Here is a 17,143-nt window from a genome sequence, read left to right on the forward strand (position 1 = left end):
CTTCCAATAGGATTTCTCAAGATCGACGAGGTAACATGGAGGTAACTTGAGGTAACATGGTGGGCTTATAGAGTAGAAAACTTGAAGTTTTCTTAACATGAGGTAACTTGAGGTAACATGGTGGGCTTATAGAGTAGAAAACTTGAAGTCCCATTTCGCCAACTAGGAGTGTAGAGTCTCAAGACAAAAGAGGTGTGGTGTCAAGCACTTTGTTTCCTTCCAAGGTATGCAATTGCTTGCTTAGCAGAGTTGCTATTAGTTTTGCCCTTAGACTAAGATTCCTTGTATCCATTCAATGTAGAATTAACAATACACATTCTGTTGCTAGAGATACTAGTTCTCAGAACCAAAGAAAAGTAACAAGGCCAGATATTTTATGAAGATTTGGATGCAGAGGCCTAACTGGCCACAGAAGTTTTCTGCAAACACCAATGTAAAACCACAGCAACCACTCATGCTAAAAGACTGAAGAGTGAAATGCTAGGGTGATTCAAAGCTAGTAAAATCGAATTCTATTTTTAGTATAAATGCCTCAGGGATATAAATGCACATAAACACTAGAGACACTTTAGTTTACTTCATTTCCGAATCTTTTCTAAGGCACCTCACCATGTCTTAATTCCTTTAGCAGTTCCTCTTGAAGCTGGAGCAAAAAGTTGTAATTTTCTTGAACTTCCTGAGAAGGGTCAACCATCAAAGTGCGAACAAGGTTGGAGCAGTAAGATTTGAAGCGAATACCCATGGCACAAGTGATGGCCCCAAAATGCATGTGATTCTTGTCACTAGAGACCAAAAGAAGAAAGCATTTCATTATGCAAACTAGCAAAGTCCTTAGTAGCACTGGCATAAAACATCTATAATCACCTTTCCCTGTTATATCCCATAGCTGAAGAAGGACCTACACTCTTTTTAAAAAACTGATTAGCTTATAAAGAGGTAAAATTACTGACTGAAGCTCACAGGATAAAAATTCAGTGAGAAGCTTACTTGTGGTTTCCTAAATAGACAAAAAAATATACCAAATTCTATTCATTATAGTTTTAAAGCTCAAGGGTAAGCCATCACTTTTCCACCAGCCACTATGAACTGTACTATGCATTATGAATTAGTTCCTTCAGCCTGAGCAGGAAAAACAGCATTCTTTATATATTTTTAAAAATTACAGGCACCTGGGTGGCTCAGCTGGATCAGGGTCGACTTTGGCTCAGGTCATGATCTCATAGTTCATGGAATCAAGCCTCGCGCTGAGCTCTGTGCTGACAGCTAAGAGCCTGGAGCCTGCTTGGGATTCTCTGACTCCGTCTCTCTCTCTGACCCTTCCCTGCTCTCACACATGCATGTGCTCGCTTGCTCTCTCATAACTAACTAACTAACTAACTAACTAACACGTTTTCCTTTCATTCAAAGAAAAAACTCAGAAGGGGAATTACATTATGGCATATCTCATAATACCTTACTGGTTTTTCTCAACATGTTTTACATTTTTCTTGATATTTAAAACAATTTTTTTAAACATTTATTTATTTTTGAAAGAGCATGAATGGGGGTGGGGGAGCAGAGTGAGAGGGAGATACAGAATCTGAAGCAGGCTCCAGGCTCTGAGCTGTCAGGACGGAGCCCAACGTGGGGCTCGAACACATGAACTGTGAGTTCATGACCTGAGCTGAAGTCGGACGCTTAACCGACTGAGCCACCCAGGTGGCCCTCTTGGTATTTTTAATCATCTGGAAAAGCAAAATGAAATAAATGCTCAAGTAAAAGGGAGTACCAACATGAAATAAGATAAAAATATGCAGGGATGCCTGGCTGGCTCAGTTGGTGGAGTGTCTGAGTCTTGATCTCTCAGCTGTGAGTTTGAGCTCCACGTAGGGTATGGAGACTAAACTTTTCTGAATTCCAAAATGAGTCCAAGAAAAAAACAGGCCGAAAGCTGAAATGCTCTGATTGTTATAATCTGGAGTTCTCATACTTACCTCACCACACTGAACTTGAGATTATAGTTGCCACCACTCTGAATGATAGGAGGGTAACACATTTCCACAGTAGAAGGGTCTGCCCCAGCAAGGTATTTTTTCTCTTCAATGGCCTTTTCCACAGACTCAGCCAGTTTGCTGTGTCGAACTTTCTGTAAGCATAAAGAAATAAAATAGTTAACAATATTCACCAGAGGGTGGCAAAGAGTCTAAAAGTGTTGAATTTTTGGACATTATTTGAGGACAACACATATCCTGACATCACTGAGGATGTTATATAAGCCTTGTGAAATGGCTTATGTGTCAGGTAATATACTGGTATACCTGCAAAGCAGATTTTGAGAATATTGTGAAATTCACAGCTATGCAAGGAATTCTCAAGTAAAATACTAGGTAACATCAGGAAACTAGCGCAGGTTTATAGTTATTTTCAAAGAGAACTGGCAAAATTACACACCAGCAACTTCTGTATCAAAGGCCTAACTGCAAAGGAAGCCAAACATGCAGCAAAAAACACTGCACGGTAGGGACTTACTTCTGCTTCATTAAAACAGTACAGACTTTCCCCTCTCCATTTACCTCATCTGCATCAACTATTTCCATGACTCTTTCCTTGAAGAATTTGTTGAAGACCTCAGAGGTGATGCTAGCTGCTTTCTTCATTAGGTTGAGCTCCCCATCCTCCTTTACAGCAATGGTATAAGCCACAACCGCACTGATATCTATCTGCAGTCAAAGTGATAAGAATTTCTAACAGGTAAATACAGAACTGCTAAATAAATGCATCTCTCCCAATGTGAGTATCATCAGTGAAGTTACCTGGTTATTTAGCACACCATTGATCAGTAGTTTACGGAATATAAAAATACTCTTTTCTTGGATTGAATAAACATTTAAAATAGCTCATTACCAGGTCACTGTGTGTATTCTAAAAGGCATTGAACTAATATACCATTTAAATGTAAATGTAAACACTCCTCTCTAGAGGATCTTATAAAGGCAGAAGAGGAAGACAGGCAGGAGAGCAGGGAGGGGAAAAAAATGTATTTTTTTCTGGATAACAGATTTTTCTGGGGGCACCTGCGTGGCTCAGTCAGTTAAGAGTCTGACTCTTGATTGCGGCACAGGTCATGATCTTGTGGTTTGTGAGTTTAAGCCCTGCATGAGGCTCTGTAAGGAAAGTGAGGAGCCTGCCTGGGATTCTCTCTCCCTCTCCCCTGCTTGTGCCTCAATGCTCTCCCAAAATAAATATTTAACAAAAAAAAAAAAAAAAAAAAAGAGAGAGAGAGAGAGAGAGAGAGAGAGAGAGAGAGATGTTTCTGTTTCCCCCTGCAAGAGCTAAACTATCTTCCAAATGGGCCATTCCTGACTGGAAAGTCAAAATGGCTTATTGCTCAGCCAAACAGAATGGAAAATGGAAATCTGAAGGAATATATACTTTTCCCAAAACATATTCTTTGCACTATCTGTTATGGAAAGCTGTCACACTTCTATCTTCGCAACTCCTAATCTGCATGTTTCTGGGAGTGTTCTCACTTTGTCAAAGCCCTCTTTGTTGAGGCAGTCGTTCCAGTTCTTCATGAACTCTCCAGGGAACTTGTCTTTGCTGAACACTCCAATCTTCTTGCCGTTCTTGCTTTCTTTAATGGCTTCAATCATTTTGTCAAAGCTGCTCTTATTGCTTTCATTCTATCAGTGCCACAAAGAAAAGACTCTTGTTAATTAGTTTTAGAATTAGACATCTATGTTCTACTAGTAACAGGCACAGACAAATATTTGGAACCATAGAAAGAATAAATTTTCTCCCCATGCCTCACCTACTTACTCCCTTATGGCAGAATGTGACACTCTAAAAGTTAACACAAAATTTCTTTGGATATTTTTACAAACTAAAGTGCCACATGAGTTGACAAGACTATTCTTTTTCTTCAGGAACAGCTAAAACACTCATGCACATAGGGGAACAACATTGTGAGAAAAAGTGTCAGGTGAAAAGTACGACAAAAAAGACCACATATGATAAACACTGAGTATGAGGTATATCTGTTTTCTTAAGGATGTTTAAAATTATTTTTGTTCTAGGGGCGCCCAGCTGGGAGAGACTGAAACTCTTGATCTCAGGCTTGTGAGCTCCAGCCCCATGTTAGGAGAGGACTTAAACCAAAAAACCCCCAGTTATTTATGCCAATTGAAGTACTAAGATGAAAACAAACAAGTTGACATTACCCTCGAGAATGGACAGATAAAGTCCATGTTTGATAGAATCTCACAGCCTGTGTGTTTTGCTATGGAACTGACAGGGTTACTGAACTTTTTTCTTCCTAACAAACACAACAACGATGTGCTAAAACTTTGTAATTACAATGTTAGCTAGCAAAAATCTTCTCCTGTATATTTTTAAATTCCTAGAGGAATTTCCATTTATTACTTTTAAACATTCTTTCACATTTATGACACATTCTTTACTAGTTCTGACCTTTTCCCGTATCAGCAGTGTGATGGCAGGGGCTCCATTTGCATTCTCATTGCCCTTAGTGTTAGCAATCTGTTTTAAAAACTCCACTTTCTTCTTGCTGGCCATAAAGATAATTTTGTCATCACAGAAGACCATGATAGTATCAGTCAGTTCATAACCAAAGAGCCATGTCTATAGGAAAAGACAAAAGTAACAACAGTATTTCCAAATTAAAAAAAATTAATGTACTTACTCAGAAATATTTATAAAATAAGGTATCTGGAATTAACTTCAAAATAAGCTAGATGTGGATACAAATGAAATGAAACTGGCCAAGAGCTTACAATTTATTGGATAATGGGTACATATTGGATAATGGGTACATTAGAGTATCCCATTATTATTTATCTACTTTGATGTTTGAAATATTCTATAATAAAGACCACCAAATCATACAGATAATTTGTGTTTCTATGAACTATATGGTTATTTAGAACAGAAACGCATAAAACAAGGGACAAAGTAGCACATCAGGGAAATGCACATTCTACCTCCCCCAAAGACTGCTAGCTGCCTACCAATTATTCATTTCTTCCCTCTCAGAAAGACTTGGGATTGTTAGCTGGGCACACTCAGCATGAAGACTACTTCCTATCCTTTCTTGCAGCTTATGGCCATTAAATTCTGGCCAATAAGTTATAAATAGAAGTATTCTGTGGGACTTCAAGTATCTTCATAAAGGGAAAGATGTCTTCATTTTCTTCCCTTTCTCCATTCTTTCTACTTGGAATGCAGATGTAATGGCTGGAGCTCTAGCAATTTTTGCACCATGAGCCCAAGGGCTGGCCCCTACGTATGGCAGAAGACAGACCAGAAAAACCCTGTGTCCCTGAAGACTAACTAAAAGAGAAAAAACCATTCTACTTAATCCACTGTTAGATTTTATTGTTATATACGATTAAATCTATCCCAATTTATATACTTCTTTTTTGGGGCTGTCCACCAAACCTTTTTTTATGTTTCTTTAGTTGAAGTATGGTTGTTTCTTTCTTTCTTTTTAAATAAGGATGTGTTTAGGTTTTAAAATTTTTTCTTTCTTGTTTTGTGTGTGTGTGTGGGGGGGTCCACTGAGCTTTTAATGATGATGGAAATATTCTCTACCAGCTCCAATATGGTACTCAGTACTTGAGACTTGGGACTGAAGAATTTAATTTTTAATGTGGCTAGTGAATACCACACTGAACAGTGCAATCGATGATTCAAGGATTCTCAGGCCTAAAACTGCCATAAACCTCTCACCTGTAAGGCAGTTGATTTGGCATAAACAATTTCTTCATCAACACCCACTGATACAACAATGGCATCAACGTTGGCATATTCATCTTCTCCTTTCTGAAAAGTAAACAGTAGGTAATTTGGTCATCTTTTTATCCTAGTAAAACTGGAATACAAAGTTCAGTATTTACTCAGGGTATACAATTTTTTCCTAATAGTAATGCCAAGTTTGCTTGGCAGCCTCACAGTCATTACTCTCTTTGTTAAACAGCTTTATTGAGAGAGAACTTACATACAATTCAATGGCTTTTAGTGTGTTCAGAGTTCTGCAACCATCACAATCTAACTTTAGAACATTTTCCTCTTTCCCAAAAGATGGCCTACATCTCCACCTAGGTCTAGGCAACTGTTAACCTAACTGGTCTCTATGGATTTGTCTATTCTGGACATTTCATATAAATGGAATAACATATGTGGCCTCTGCATCTGGCTTCTCTCACTTAACACGCTTTCAAGGTTCACCTATGTTGTAGCATGTGTCAGTACTTTGTCCTTTCTGTGACTAACAACCCACTGTATGGATCTACTACTACATCTATTCATCAACTGCTGGACATCTGGGTTATTGCCATATTTTGGCTATTGTGAATAATGGTGCTATGAAGATTCATGTCAGTTTCTGTGTGGACATACTTCTCTTGAGTACATACCTAGGTGAAGAATTACTAGGTCATATATATGGTAACCCTGTGTTTAACTTTTTGAGGAGCCAGACTTTTCCAGAGTGACCACACCATTTCATATTCTCAAACAGCAATTTATCAGGATGCCAAATTCTCCATATCTTGACTAACACATATTGATTAGCTTTTTTTTTATTAGAGCCATTGTCCACTGCATGTGAAGTAGTATCTCACTGTAATTTTGATCTGCATTTCTCTGACAGCTAATGATGCTGAGCACCTTTTCATGTGATTACAGACCATTTGTCTACCTTCTTTGGAGAAGCACCTATTCACATCCTTTGCCCATTGTGTAACTGAATTACTGTTTTATTATTCAGTTATAAGAGCTCCTTTTACATTCCAGATATGTCTCTTATCAGATATGACTTACAAATTTTCTCCATTCAGTGGCTTCTTTTCACTTTCCTAATGATGTTGTCCTTTCACACATGATAGTTCTTAATTCTGAAGGAGTCCAAATTATTTTCTTGTGCTTTTGAGGTCATATCTAAGAAGGCTTTGTCTAATTCAAGGGCATAAAAGATTTACCTGTATTTCTATAGCAGTTTTATAGTTTTAGCTCTGATATTTAGATTTAGGATTCATTTTGAGTTAATTTTTGTGTATGGTGTGGGAAAGAGGCCTAACTTCATTTTTTTGCATATGGTTACCTCATTGTTGAAAAGACTATTCTTTCCCCCACTGAACTGTCCCAGTCAAAAAATCAAATTATGTATTAGGGGAAAAAAATCAAATTATGTATTAGAAAAAAAATCAAATGACACAAATGTGAGGGTTTATTTTTGGATTCTCAATTCTGTTCCATTATCTAAGCATCCATCCTTATACCAATATCATGTCATTTTGATTACTCCAGCTTTGTCTTAAGTTTTGAAATTGAGAAGTGTGAGTCCTGCAACCACTCCATCAGCTACTCTTCAACGGTTCCGTAAGACCAAAAGACTGGAAATTGTGGGCTAGAAGGTCAAATCTCTAACTTCCCCTATAAAGTCAAGAAAAACATCTACATCAGACTCTTCCACACAACAAAGCTTCTGGTTGCCAGTAAGAATCCAAATATAGTACAACAATTAAGGGTTCTGTTGAATTTCTCTACCACAAAAAAATACATAACCCAAAGAAATTACCACATAGAAACTGTATGCATTTCCCCACTGACTTTCAGGAAGAAAATGTTTTCCTTCAGGTTGGGAAGGTTTATCATTAGTTCTCACTGATAATGCAAAAGCAATGGTAGTTAAAACAGCTAGTGCCTTCAGGTCCCTGGGTGGCTCAGTCAGTTAAGTGTCTGACTTTGGCTCAGATCATGATCTCATGGTTCATGGGTTTGAGCCCTGCGCTGGGCTCTGTCCTGACAGCTCAGAGCCTGGAGCCTGCTAAGGATTCTAATATATATTTTTTTAATATTTGTTTTTGAGAGAGAGAGAAAGACAGAGAGAGAGAGAGAGAGAGAGAGAGAGAGAGAGAAAGGACAAGCAGGGGGAGGGGCAAAGAGAGAGGGAGACAGAATTTAAAGGAGGCCCCAGGCTATGAGCTTCCAGCACAGAGCCCGACACAGGGCTTGAACCCACAAACTGTGAGATCATGACCTAAGCTGAAGTCCAGCGCTGAACCAACTGAGCCACCCAGGCGCCCCTTCCGATTCTGTGTCTCCCTCTCTGTCTGCACTATCTCTCAAAAATAAATAAAAACATTAAAAATATTAAAAAGAAATTAAACAACAACAAAAACAGCTAGTGCCTTAGCACAAATCAAGGTAATTGGCACCAAAGTAATTCATTACCACATACTCATGGAAGGGGGGGCTATTTCTCTAAGAATGTCCTTGATGCAATAAAAATGATCAACAGTAAGTAATCCCAACACTCTAGCATGTCTTTTTAATATTTTGTATAAAGAAACGCGAAGTACACACAAACCACTTCTGTGTGCAAACTGAAATATGATGGTTATCTTAAGGAAAACTTTACGATTATTTGAATAACAAGCTGAAGTAGCCATTTAAGCAGACTTGGGTAACAGGCATACATTTTCTTGAAAATGAGTGAAGTGAGCCTGTCACTTCAAGGAAAATGAAAATGTATTATGTAGTCAATGATAAAATTTGAGTTTATCACCTTTGTGATGGGCAGTGGAAAACTAGGCATTTTATAGGAATTAAAATCCTTGGAATAGTTGAGTTTGCTTCCCCATCTGCATAAAAAAGCTGAATATGTGGGCCTTTTTTTTCTGTCTCCCTATTTTCAGTTTTATTGAGATCCCTTTGGATAAATTTCCCATATCATTAATGACTAAGTTACATGATTACACTGTGTATACTTTTTAAAAATGTATTACTATGTATTCTGAATTTTTATACATGTTGATATCTTTTTCTTTGTTGAAAGGTTTTGACTGGAGCAAGATTTCAAATATCAAAAAATACTAAAAGAGGCTTTTTGATTAATTTCAGTGGTTTTTACAGACAGATGTATGGGCATGGAAATTACACTTATCTGTAGCTAGAACACATAAGCATTAAACATAGGCAGTTTCCTGTTCCTAATTTTGGGAGGTTATCAAGGTAGCGGTAATATTATTGCCACAAAATCCATGTTTAATGAAGAACTAGAGCATATGTAGCAAAAATTGGGAGAGGAGAGAATGTTTAATACCAAAATTAGTGTTAATGTGTGATGTCATCGGAATCATATAGCTCAGTTGTTCTCAGACTGATAGCAGGCCCTTTTACATTCTTAAATCATTCAAGACCCTAAAGAGCCTTTCTTGGCATTGGTTGTATCAAGGTTCCAGTTCCCCTTCCCCTCCCCCATGGTCTTGTGTTAAGTTTCTCAGGACCCACATATGAGTGAAAACATACGGTATCTGTCATTCTCTGCCTGACTTATTTCACTTAGCATAACACTCTCCAGTTCCATCCACATTGCTGCAAATGGCCAGATTTCATTCTTTCTCATTGGCAAGTAGTATTCCATTGTATATATAAACCACATCTTCTTTATCCATTCGTCAGTTGATGGACATTTAGGCTCTTTCCATAATTTGGCTATTGTTGAAAAGTGCTGCTATAAACATTGAGGTACATGTGCCCCTATGCCCGAGCACTCCTGTATCCTTTGGGTAAATTCCTAACAGTGCTATTGCTGGGTCACAGGTTAGATCTATTTTTAATATTTGAGTTTTCAAGCAAAGATCAGAGCCTGTTGGGCTCTGTGCTGACAGCTCAGAGCCTGGAGCCTGCTTTGGATTCTGTGTCTCCCTCTCTCTCCGTTCCTCCCCTGCTCTCTCTCTCTCTCAAAAAGAAATAAAGATTAAAAAAAAAAAATTTTTTTTAAACACAAGGGTGCCTGGGTGGCTCAGTAGTTAAGTGTCTGATTCTTGATTTTGGCTCAGGTCATGACCTCACAATTCATGGGTTCAAGCCCAAAGATGGGCTCTGTGCTGTCACTGTGGAGCCTGCTTGGGATTCTCTCTCTCCCTCTCTCAAAATAAATAAGCATTAAAAACAAACAAAACTCCCAAAACACAAGGGGCGCCTGGGTGGCTCAGTTAGTTGAGCATCTGACTCTAGGTTTTCGCTCAAGTCATCATCCCAGGGTCATGAATCAAGCCCTGTGTCGGGCTCTGCCCTGAGTGTCAAGGCTGCTTGGGATTCTCTCTCTCCCTCTGTCTCTAAAACCAAACCAAACCAAAACAAAACAAACCAAAACACAAGAAACAGCAAGCGTTGGCAAGGATGTGGAGAAAAGGAACCCTTGTGCACTGTTGATGGGAATGCAAGCTGGTACAGCTACTGTGGAAAAGAGTAAGAAGGTTCCTCAAAAAGTTAAAAATAGGGGCACCTGGGTGCCTCAGTCGGTTAAGCGTCTGACTTCAGCTCAGGTCATGATCTCGCAGTTCGTGGGTTCGAGTCCTGCATCGGCTCTGTGCTGACAGCTCAAAGCCTAGAGCCTGCTTCAGATTCTGTGTCTCCTTCTCTCTCTGTTCCTCCCCTGCTCATGCTGTGTCTCTCTCTCTCTCAAAAATAAATAAAGATTAAAAAAATTTTTTTTTTAGTTTTAAGAAAAGTTAAAAATAGAACTACCCTCTGATCCAGTAATCATGCTACTGGGTATTTACACACCCAAAATACAAAAACACTAATCTGAAAGGATATATGTACCCTTATGTTTTATTGCAGCATTGTTTACAATAACCCAATCATGGAAGCAGCCCAAGTGTCCACTGATACGTGAATGGATAAAGAAATGGCATACACACACACACACACACACACACATATACACACATATATACATATATATACATACACACACATATACACACACACACACACACACACATATAATGGAATATTATTAAACCATAAAAAAGAATAAAATCTTGCCATTTGCAATGACATGGATGGAACTAGAATATGATGCTAAGCATTGTAAGTCAGAGAAAGACGAACACCACATAATTTCACTAGTATGTGAATTGTAAGAAACAAAATAAATGAACAAAGAAAAAAAAAGAGAAACAAACCAAGAAACAGACTCGTAACTATAGAGAATAATGGTTACCAGAGGGGAGGTGGGTGGGGAAGTGTGTTAAATAAGTGATGGGGATGAAGAGTCCACTTATCATGATGAGCACTGAGTAACGTATAAAAGCACTATATTGTACACCCGAAACTAATATAACACTGTATGTTAACTATATTGAAATTAAAAGCTTACTAAAAAAATTTTTAAAAAAGAACATATCTGTTCAATGCTAATCCTTAACACCTGGTAGAATTTAATAATGCTGTTGTGCTTATATGATCTTTACTTTTTAATTTTGGAAAGTGACACAATTTTCCATTTATAGTGATGTAAAGGATCCTTTCTGAATATAGTTAGATTTAAAGGATTCGACAGGATTCTGGAAGATAAAAGAGGACATGAGTGGGAAACAACTAAGCAGAGCTATGGTAGCTGCACCCCAAGTGCCTGACAAGCTTTCTCAATGGTAAGGTATGCAGATCTCAAAGAGCCCCAGGGGGCTAAACTCTGGAGGCACCAAGTATCAGGGAAAGGAAACGGAGTATATTGCACTTGGGTGAGTTCAGGGCTAAAAACGGAAGGTCTGGTCACTGGTCAGTAAGCTTAAGAGAGGGACTCCCCTGCCTCTTGCCCCCCCCCAGTTCTTGAAAGTCCTGAGACAACACCTAATCCTTTAGCAAAAAGACTTTTTATTTAATCTCTGGAAAAATGAGCTCAAAAAGGCTCTAGCTTCAGATGTTAGGCACAGCAGAAGTACTAATTTTTAGAAAGTTAAAGTCTGTATTTTGAGTGACCATCAGGAACGAATGAAGAGGATTTTTCTTTGCATGTCCTTACTGAATTCAGAGAAAACTCTTCACATACTGACATTTGGGGGTCCTCCATGGAATAAGTGAGCCTATTCACTCTACAGTTACCCCTATTCTTTGAGAGGCCCCATCCATGCAGAGCTGCCAACCAGTGTCTTATTATTTTATTCTTAATACGGATGGGTAGCCAAGTCTTACTTTGGTGTCTGTGAGGTCTCCAATATGTAAGAGGAATTAAGGAAACTCAGAGGAAACAGACAACACAGAGAACAGAAGATAAAAATTAAATAAAAACACCTCCTATAAAATATAGTATATCCATGAAACAACAAGAGTGTAGAGGTTAAGAAGAAATTAAAAATAGCTGAAAATTTTAAAAATCTGTAAGTGGGAAAATAAAGTTAAGAAGCAGTATTGGAAATAGAGGACAAAGACAGGAAACAAAACTAAAAGATAACCAACAAACTTAAGTCAAGCGGTCTAAAGCTCTGGAAGGGGAATATCAGGGGCAACAAAAAAGATCACTGAGGAAATGGAGGGAAAAAAGTAATCAGTGAATGATTCTAACATTGAAGGGCACTGAGCCTGGAGACTGAACAGACCCCCCCCACCCCCCCGCCCGACTTCCCAATTCAATGCAGGGAAGAAAAAAAAAAATGCTCATATGAAGGCAGTGAGATTTCAAAACACAAGGGATAAAGAGAGGATTTGAAATGTTTCAGAGAGAACAGGCCATATATACTGAATCAGGAAAGAGACACATTTGCCTTCTGAAAATACTGCAAGTTTGAATACTACCGAATGACTGCTTAGATTCTGAGCTGAATTCTGACAGATTTTCAACCTTGAATTTTAATCACACTTAACTATATTATTAACCAAAAGTGAAGACAGAATAAAACTTAAGACACATAACCGCTTAAGAAACATATATTCTCTATATCCTTTAAAAAGATCTTAGAGAAAATGCTCTTACAAGAAAAAAAAATCAACACAAAGGTTGTAGGATATAGGGGACCCAATATTGGAAAGTCCCAAGTTCAGCAGGCCTGGAGAACAACCTGTACAGATAGAACAATATAATGTAAGGTTGGGGGAGGGGAATGGTGGTGAAGCTAAAAAAACAACACAGAATTGGGGCACCTGGGTGGCTCTGTCAAGCATCTGGACTCTTGATTTTAGCTCAGGTCATGATCCCACGGTTCATGGGATGGAGCCCCACACTGGGCACTGACAGCGTGGTGCCTGCTTGGGATTCTCTGTCTATCTCTCTCAAAATAAATAAACTTAAAAAAAAAAAAAAAAAAAACCAACACAGAATTAATAAAATATCTGACAAGAGTGAAAAATTTAAGTGTATTTATTTGGAGAGAGAACACGAGTGGGGGAGGGGCAGAGACAGAGAAGGAGACAGAGAATTCTAAGCAGACTCCATGCTGTCAGTGCAGAGCCTGATGCAGGGCTCGATCCCACAAACAGTGAGATCATGATCTGAGCTGAAATTAAGAGTCAGATGCTCAACCAAATGAGACACCCAGATGCCCCAAGTGTGACAATTTTAAAATAAAAGATTGAGAAGATTATGACAGACCTGAAGGAAATAATTAGGGCTAGGAGCATTTAAAAAAAGAGAAATTTAGGCAATCACTAGTGTCAGGAAAAATGAATTGTAGAGAATAGGAGAGGTAATTGTACTTTATTACTTCACCCAGCAGTGAAAGTATCTACATGAGCATAAAAATGTAAACTTGCTACTGATTTTAATAAAAATTGTGGAAAAAAAAAAAACTTATCAAGAGGGGTGGATATGTGATAAATCAAGTATAATAAAATGTCAATTATTAATGTAGGTGGTGGGTACACAGGTGTTCACTGTAAAAATCTTTCACTTTTCTCTCTGTTTGAAGTTTTCCATAACAATGTGTCAGGGAGAAATTTATTTATTTATTTATTTATTTTAATGTTTATTTATTTTTGAGACAGAGAGAGACAGAGCATGAACGGGGGAGGGTCAGAGAGAGGGAGACACAGAATCTGAAACAGGTTCCAGGCTCTGAGCTGTCAGCACAGAGCCCAACGCGGGGCTCGAACTCACGGACCACGAGATCACGACCTGAGCCGAAATTGGCCGCTTAACCAACTGAGCCACCCAGGCGCCCCAGAGAAATTTATTTTTTTTTTTTAATTTTTTAATGTTTATTTATTGTTGAGAGAGAGAGAGAGGGAGAGAAACAAAGTGTGACTGGGGGAGGGGCAGAGAGAGAAGGAGACACAGAATCAATCCAAAGCAGGCTCCAGGTTCTGAGCTATCGCCACAGAGCCCGACGCGCATGGCTGGAGCTCATGAGAGGTCACGAGATCGTGACCTGAGCCCATTAACCGACTGAGCTACCCAGGCAACCCTGTCAGGGAAAGATTTAAAAAGTATCAGGAGGTAAGGAAGCTGGAATGAAGTGTGACAGAATACAAAAGTTAAATTTAAATCCGAAACTACCAAAACAACAGTTAATATCTAAGACTGACAATTCAAGAAGTAACAATGTATAGACAACATTTCAAAATATGAAGCAGAAGAACTAAAAGTAACTGCTTCTGAGGCAGTTGACTGGTTTTTAAGGTTTTCAGAACTACCTGTTTTTTAAAAACCTATGTTATTACTTAATTAAAAATAACACTTAAAGTACAAAGTACATACAGATAACAATGAATAAGCAGAAACTGTGAAGGTGGTATCAGAATAATAAAAGTTGGGGAAATACCATGACAGAGGAACAACTATCTCCCTTTGAACCAAAAGGGTATTGTACTAAAAAGAGGAAACATTTTTGAAGTACTGGGTTATAGCCAGGATATAGTTTGTCATTCATACCAAGACAATCTGGAGAATAAAAAGGTGTGCCATTAATAATTACATAGAGACAACAGGTGAATAGTACCAGGAAAGGAAGAACTTATGGTCACCTATATGTAGCCTGGACAGAAGTCTCTTCGAACCAAGCAAGGATGCATGAAAGCTCAGAAACTGTCACCATCGTTCACTGAGTGGCTACTACATGCCAGGCACGAGAATTGGTAACCAGGGATAAAAATGTAAGAAAGTTAGTAATGGAAGTAGACTATAAAAGTTGAGCATGCAAGAATAAATGTACCCCAACCTGCTCAGGCATTTACTTCCATCTAGCCTCCTCTTCTTGAAGTCAAGGGACCCATACATTACTTAAACCTTTATCTACCTCACTCAAGATAAAAGAGCCATTAAGAATGGGAATGGGTAGAAATAACCCAATATCTTGATGAAAGAAGCATGGGAATTGCCTATATTTTAAAGAACCTTCCTAAGCCATTAAAGGTAACTGTCTACTTTTGGAGAGCAATCCAGAACAAGACACTCGTCCGCAACACAAAAATCAGCAGTCAGAAAGCACCAATTGAGCGAGGCACGGACACTATAGCATATAGTTTTCTCCATGGACACAAACTTTCTTTTTTAGGGTTAGAGCCACCCACCATTTCCATCCTGACCCGTGGCATACAGACACGTGACTGAACGCACTGGACTGGCTTTCCTTTTGAAAATGGTGGCAAATTCTGACATTTTACATAATTCTTTTGGGATAAAAGGCAGATGACTAAAGTCAAGGTTCACTCATAGCAGGATGCCCTAAGAGGTAGGGTTCTAGGTGTGCCTGGATATTGTTTCCCTCGGTTCTCAAAGCAGCTGAACTGCACAATGGAGACTAACCTCCTTCACCTCTTACCCCATGCAGTACTAATCATAGTACCTGGTTAAAAATGATCACAATCCTGAAAAGGCTGGGAGCCCTAAATAAGGACCCAGTTAAGTATAAGAGGAGAGGAGAAGCCCAGAGCCCACTCTCACGATCCACTGCCACTACCCGGAGTTTTCTAACACAGAAATAGACAAGGGCTGCAAACGCTTGCTGCTCACGGAAGTTCTGATCTAAAACAGAAGAGGCAGGACTGGACTAGACTCCAACATCTACAGTCACCAAACAGTAATAAGTTCTAGTTGTCACGAAGATCTCCTGTTTGATTTTTGACTGAGCCGATTTTCTCATCTTTAAAATGACACTATATACTTACTAATGTTTTGGAAATTTCTACTCAAACAGAAGTGTGTGATGTTGCTGTTTTTAGACATAAATTAACGAAAACTGTAATAAGAAATAATATGTTATTTGCAGTAGCCTCACAATATGTATTTAACCCAAACTCAATTTGCAGATGAGATTAGGAGTCACATTAGCTCCTGTTCTTATTAAAAATAACAAAACAAAACATGGGGAGCCTGGGTGGTTCAGTCAGTGGAGTGTTGGACTCTTGGTTTCAGCTTAAGTCATGATCCCAGGTCGTGAGACTGAGCCCCACGTTAGCTCAGTGCAGAGCCTGCCTGGGATTCTCTCTCCCTCTGACCCTCTCCCCCGCTCATGCTCTCTCTCTAAAAAACAAAACAAGGTTAGTAGCTTTTTGGTTCTCCACTAATCTCTATGGCTGAAGAGAGCTGGAGCTACCACACACAATCACAACAGTTCTGAAAAGCTTATGCTTGCAGGTATTTAAAACAAAAAAGTGGATGTGGCAACTAACAAATTTTCTAGTTTGTGAATTTTTTTCATAATGGATATTTCTTTGAAGATGGGTATGGGCAATATAAGACTTGGGATCTGTATAGTTCAAGCTATTCCTGCATCTCAAAGCTAGTTTTCTTATTAAAAAAGGAAAAAGTGTAAAAAATACATATAGCATGCACCTATATACTTCACTATCTTTCTGCTACAGCTAAGAGAATAAGCAACCAGAATTTACCCGACAACCATGATCTTTGTTTAAGCAGGTCAGAATGAAGTACTGTAACCTGGAAAGACTATGGTGCAGGAATTCTACAGGTGGGTTCTGGACATAATTATTAAAATTCACAGTTATAAGAAAATAGAAAGTTTATTCAAATAAGATTTTCAAAATAATTAGCCACAAATTTTGCTAATGAGTACATTTTCATATGGACTTGACACATAACTTTATACAATACCAGTTCTTATTAACATTTAACATACCTCTTCAAATGATGTAAGTAGAAGGGCCAGGATAAACCTTAATGGTTTCTGGGCACCTGGGTGGCTCAGTCCTTAAGCATCTGACTTCGGCTCAGGTCATGATCTCATGGTTCGTGAGTTCAAGTCCCACATCATGAGCTCGAGCCCTGCTTTGGGTGGACTTGTGCCCCACTTTTCTCTCTCTGCCCCTTGCTCACTTGTGCCCTCTCCCTCTGTCTCTCTCTCAAAAATATTGATTTTTGAGGAACAAAAAACAAGGGCCTATAATTTAACTTTCCTTG

General features: G+C 38.7%; 1 protein-coding gene across 1 annotated transcript in view; it reads right to left on the reverse strand.

Annotated features, from left to right (window-relative positions):
* The window catches only part of SUPT16H (SPT16 homolog, facilitates chromatin remodeling subunit), a 39,973-nt gene that overhangs the window by 20,335 nt on the left and 2,495 nt on the right, over positions 1–17,143 (reverse strand). The window contains exons 2-7 of the mRNA XM_045450317.1: positions 5,728–5,820; positions 4,450–4,620; positions 3,510–3,662; positions 2,553–2,699; positions 1,974–2,125; positions 610–782 (exon numbers count right to left, since the gene is read on the reverse strand). Coding sequence (XP_045306273.1) covers positions 610–782; positions 1,974–2,125; positions 2,553–2,699; positions 3,510–3,662; positions 4,450–4,620; positions 5,728–5,820 — 889 coding nt within the window. The remainder of the gene's footprint in view (positions 1–609; positions 783–1,973; positions 2,126–2,552; positions 2,700–3,509; positions 3,663–4,449; positions 4,621–5,727; positions 5,821–17,143) is intronic.

This window comes from Leopardus geoffroyi, chromosome B3 (assembly GCF_018350155.1).
Source record: "Leopardus geoffroyi isolate Oge1 chromosome B3, O.geoffroyi_Oge1_pat1.0, whole genome shotgun sequence".
Lineage (NCBI taxonomy): Eukaryota > Metazoa > Chordata > Mammalia > Carnivora > Felidae > Leopardus > Leopardus geoffroyi.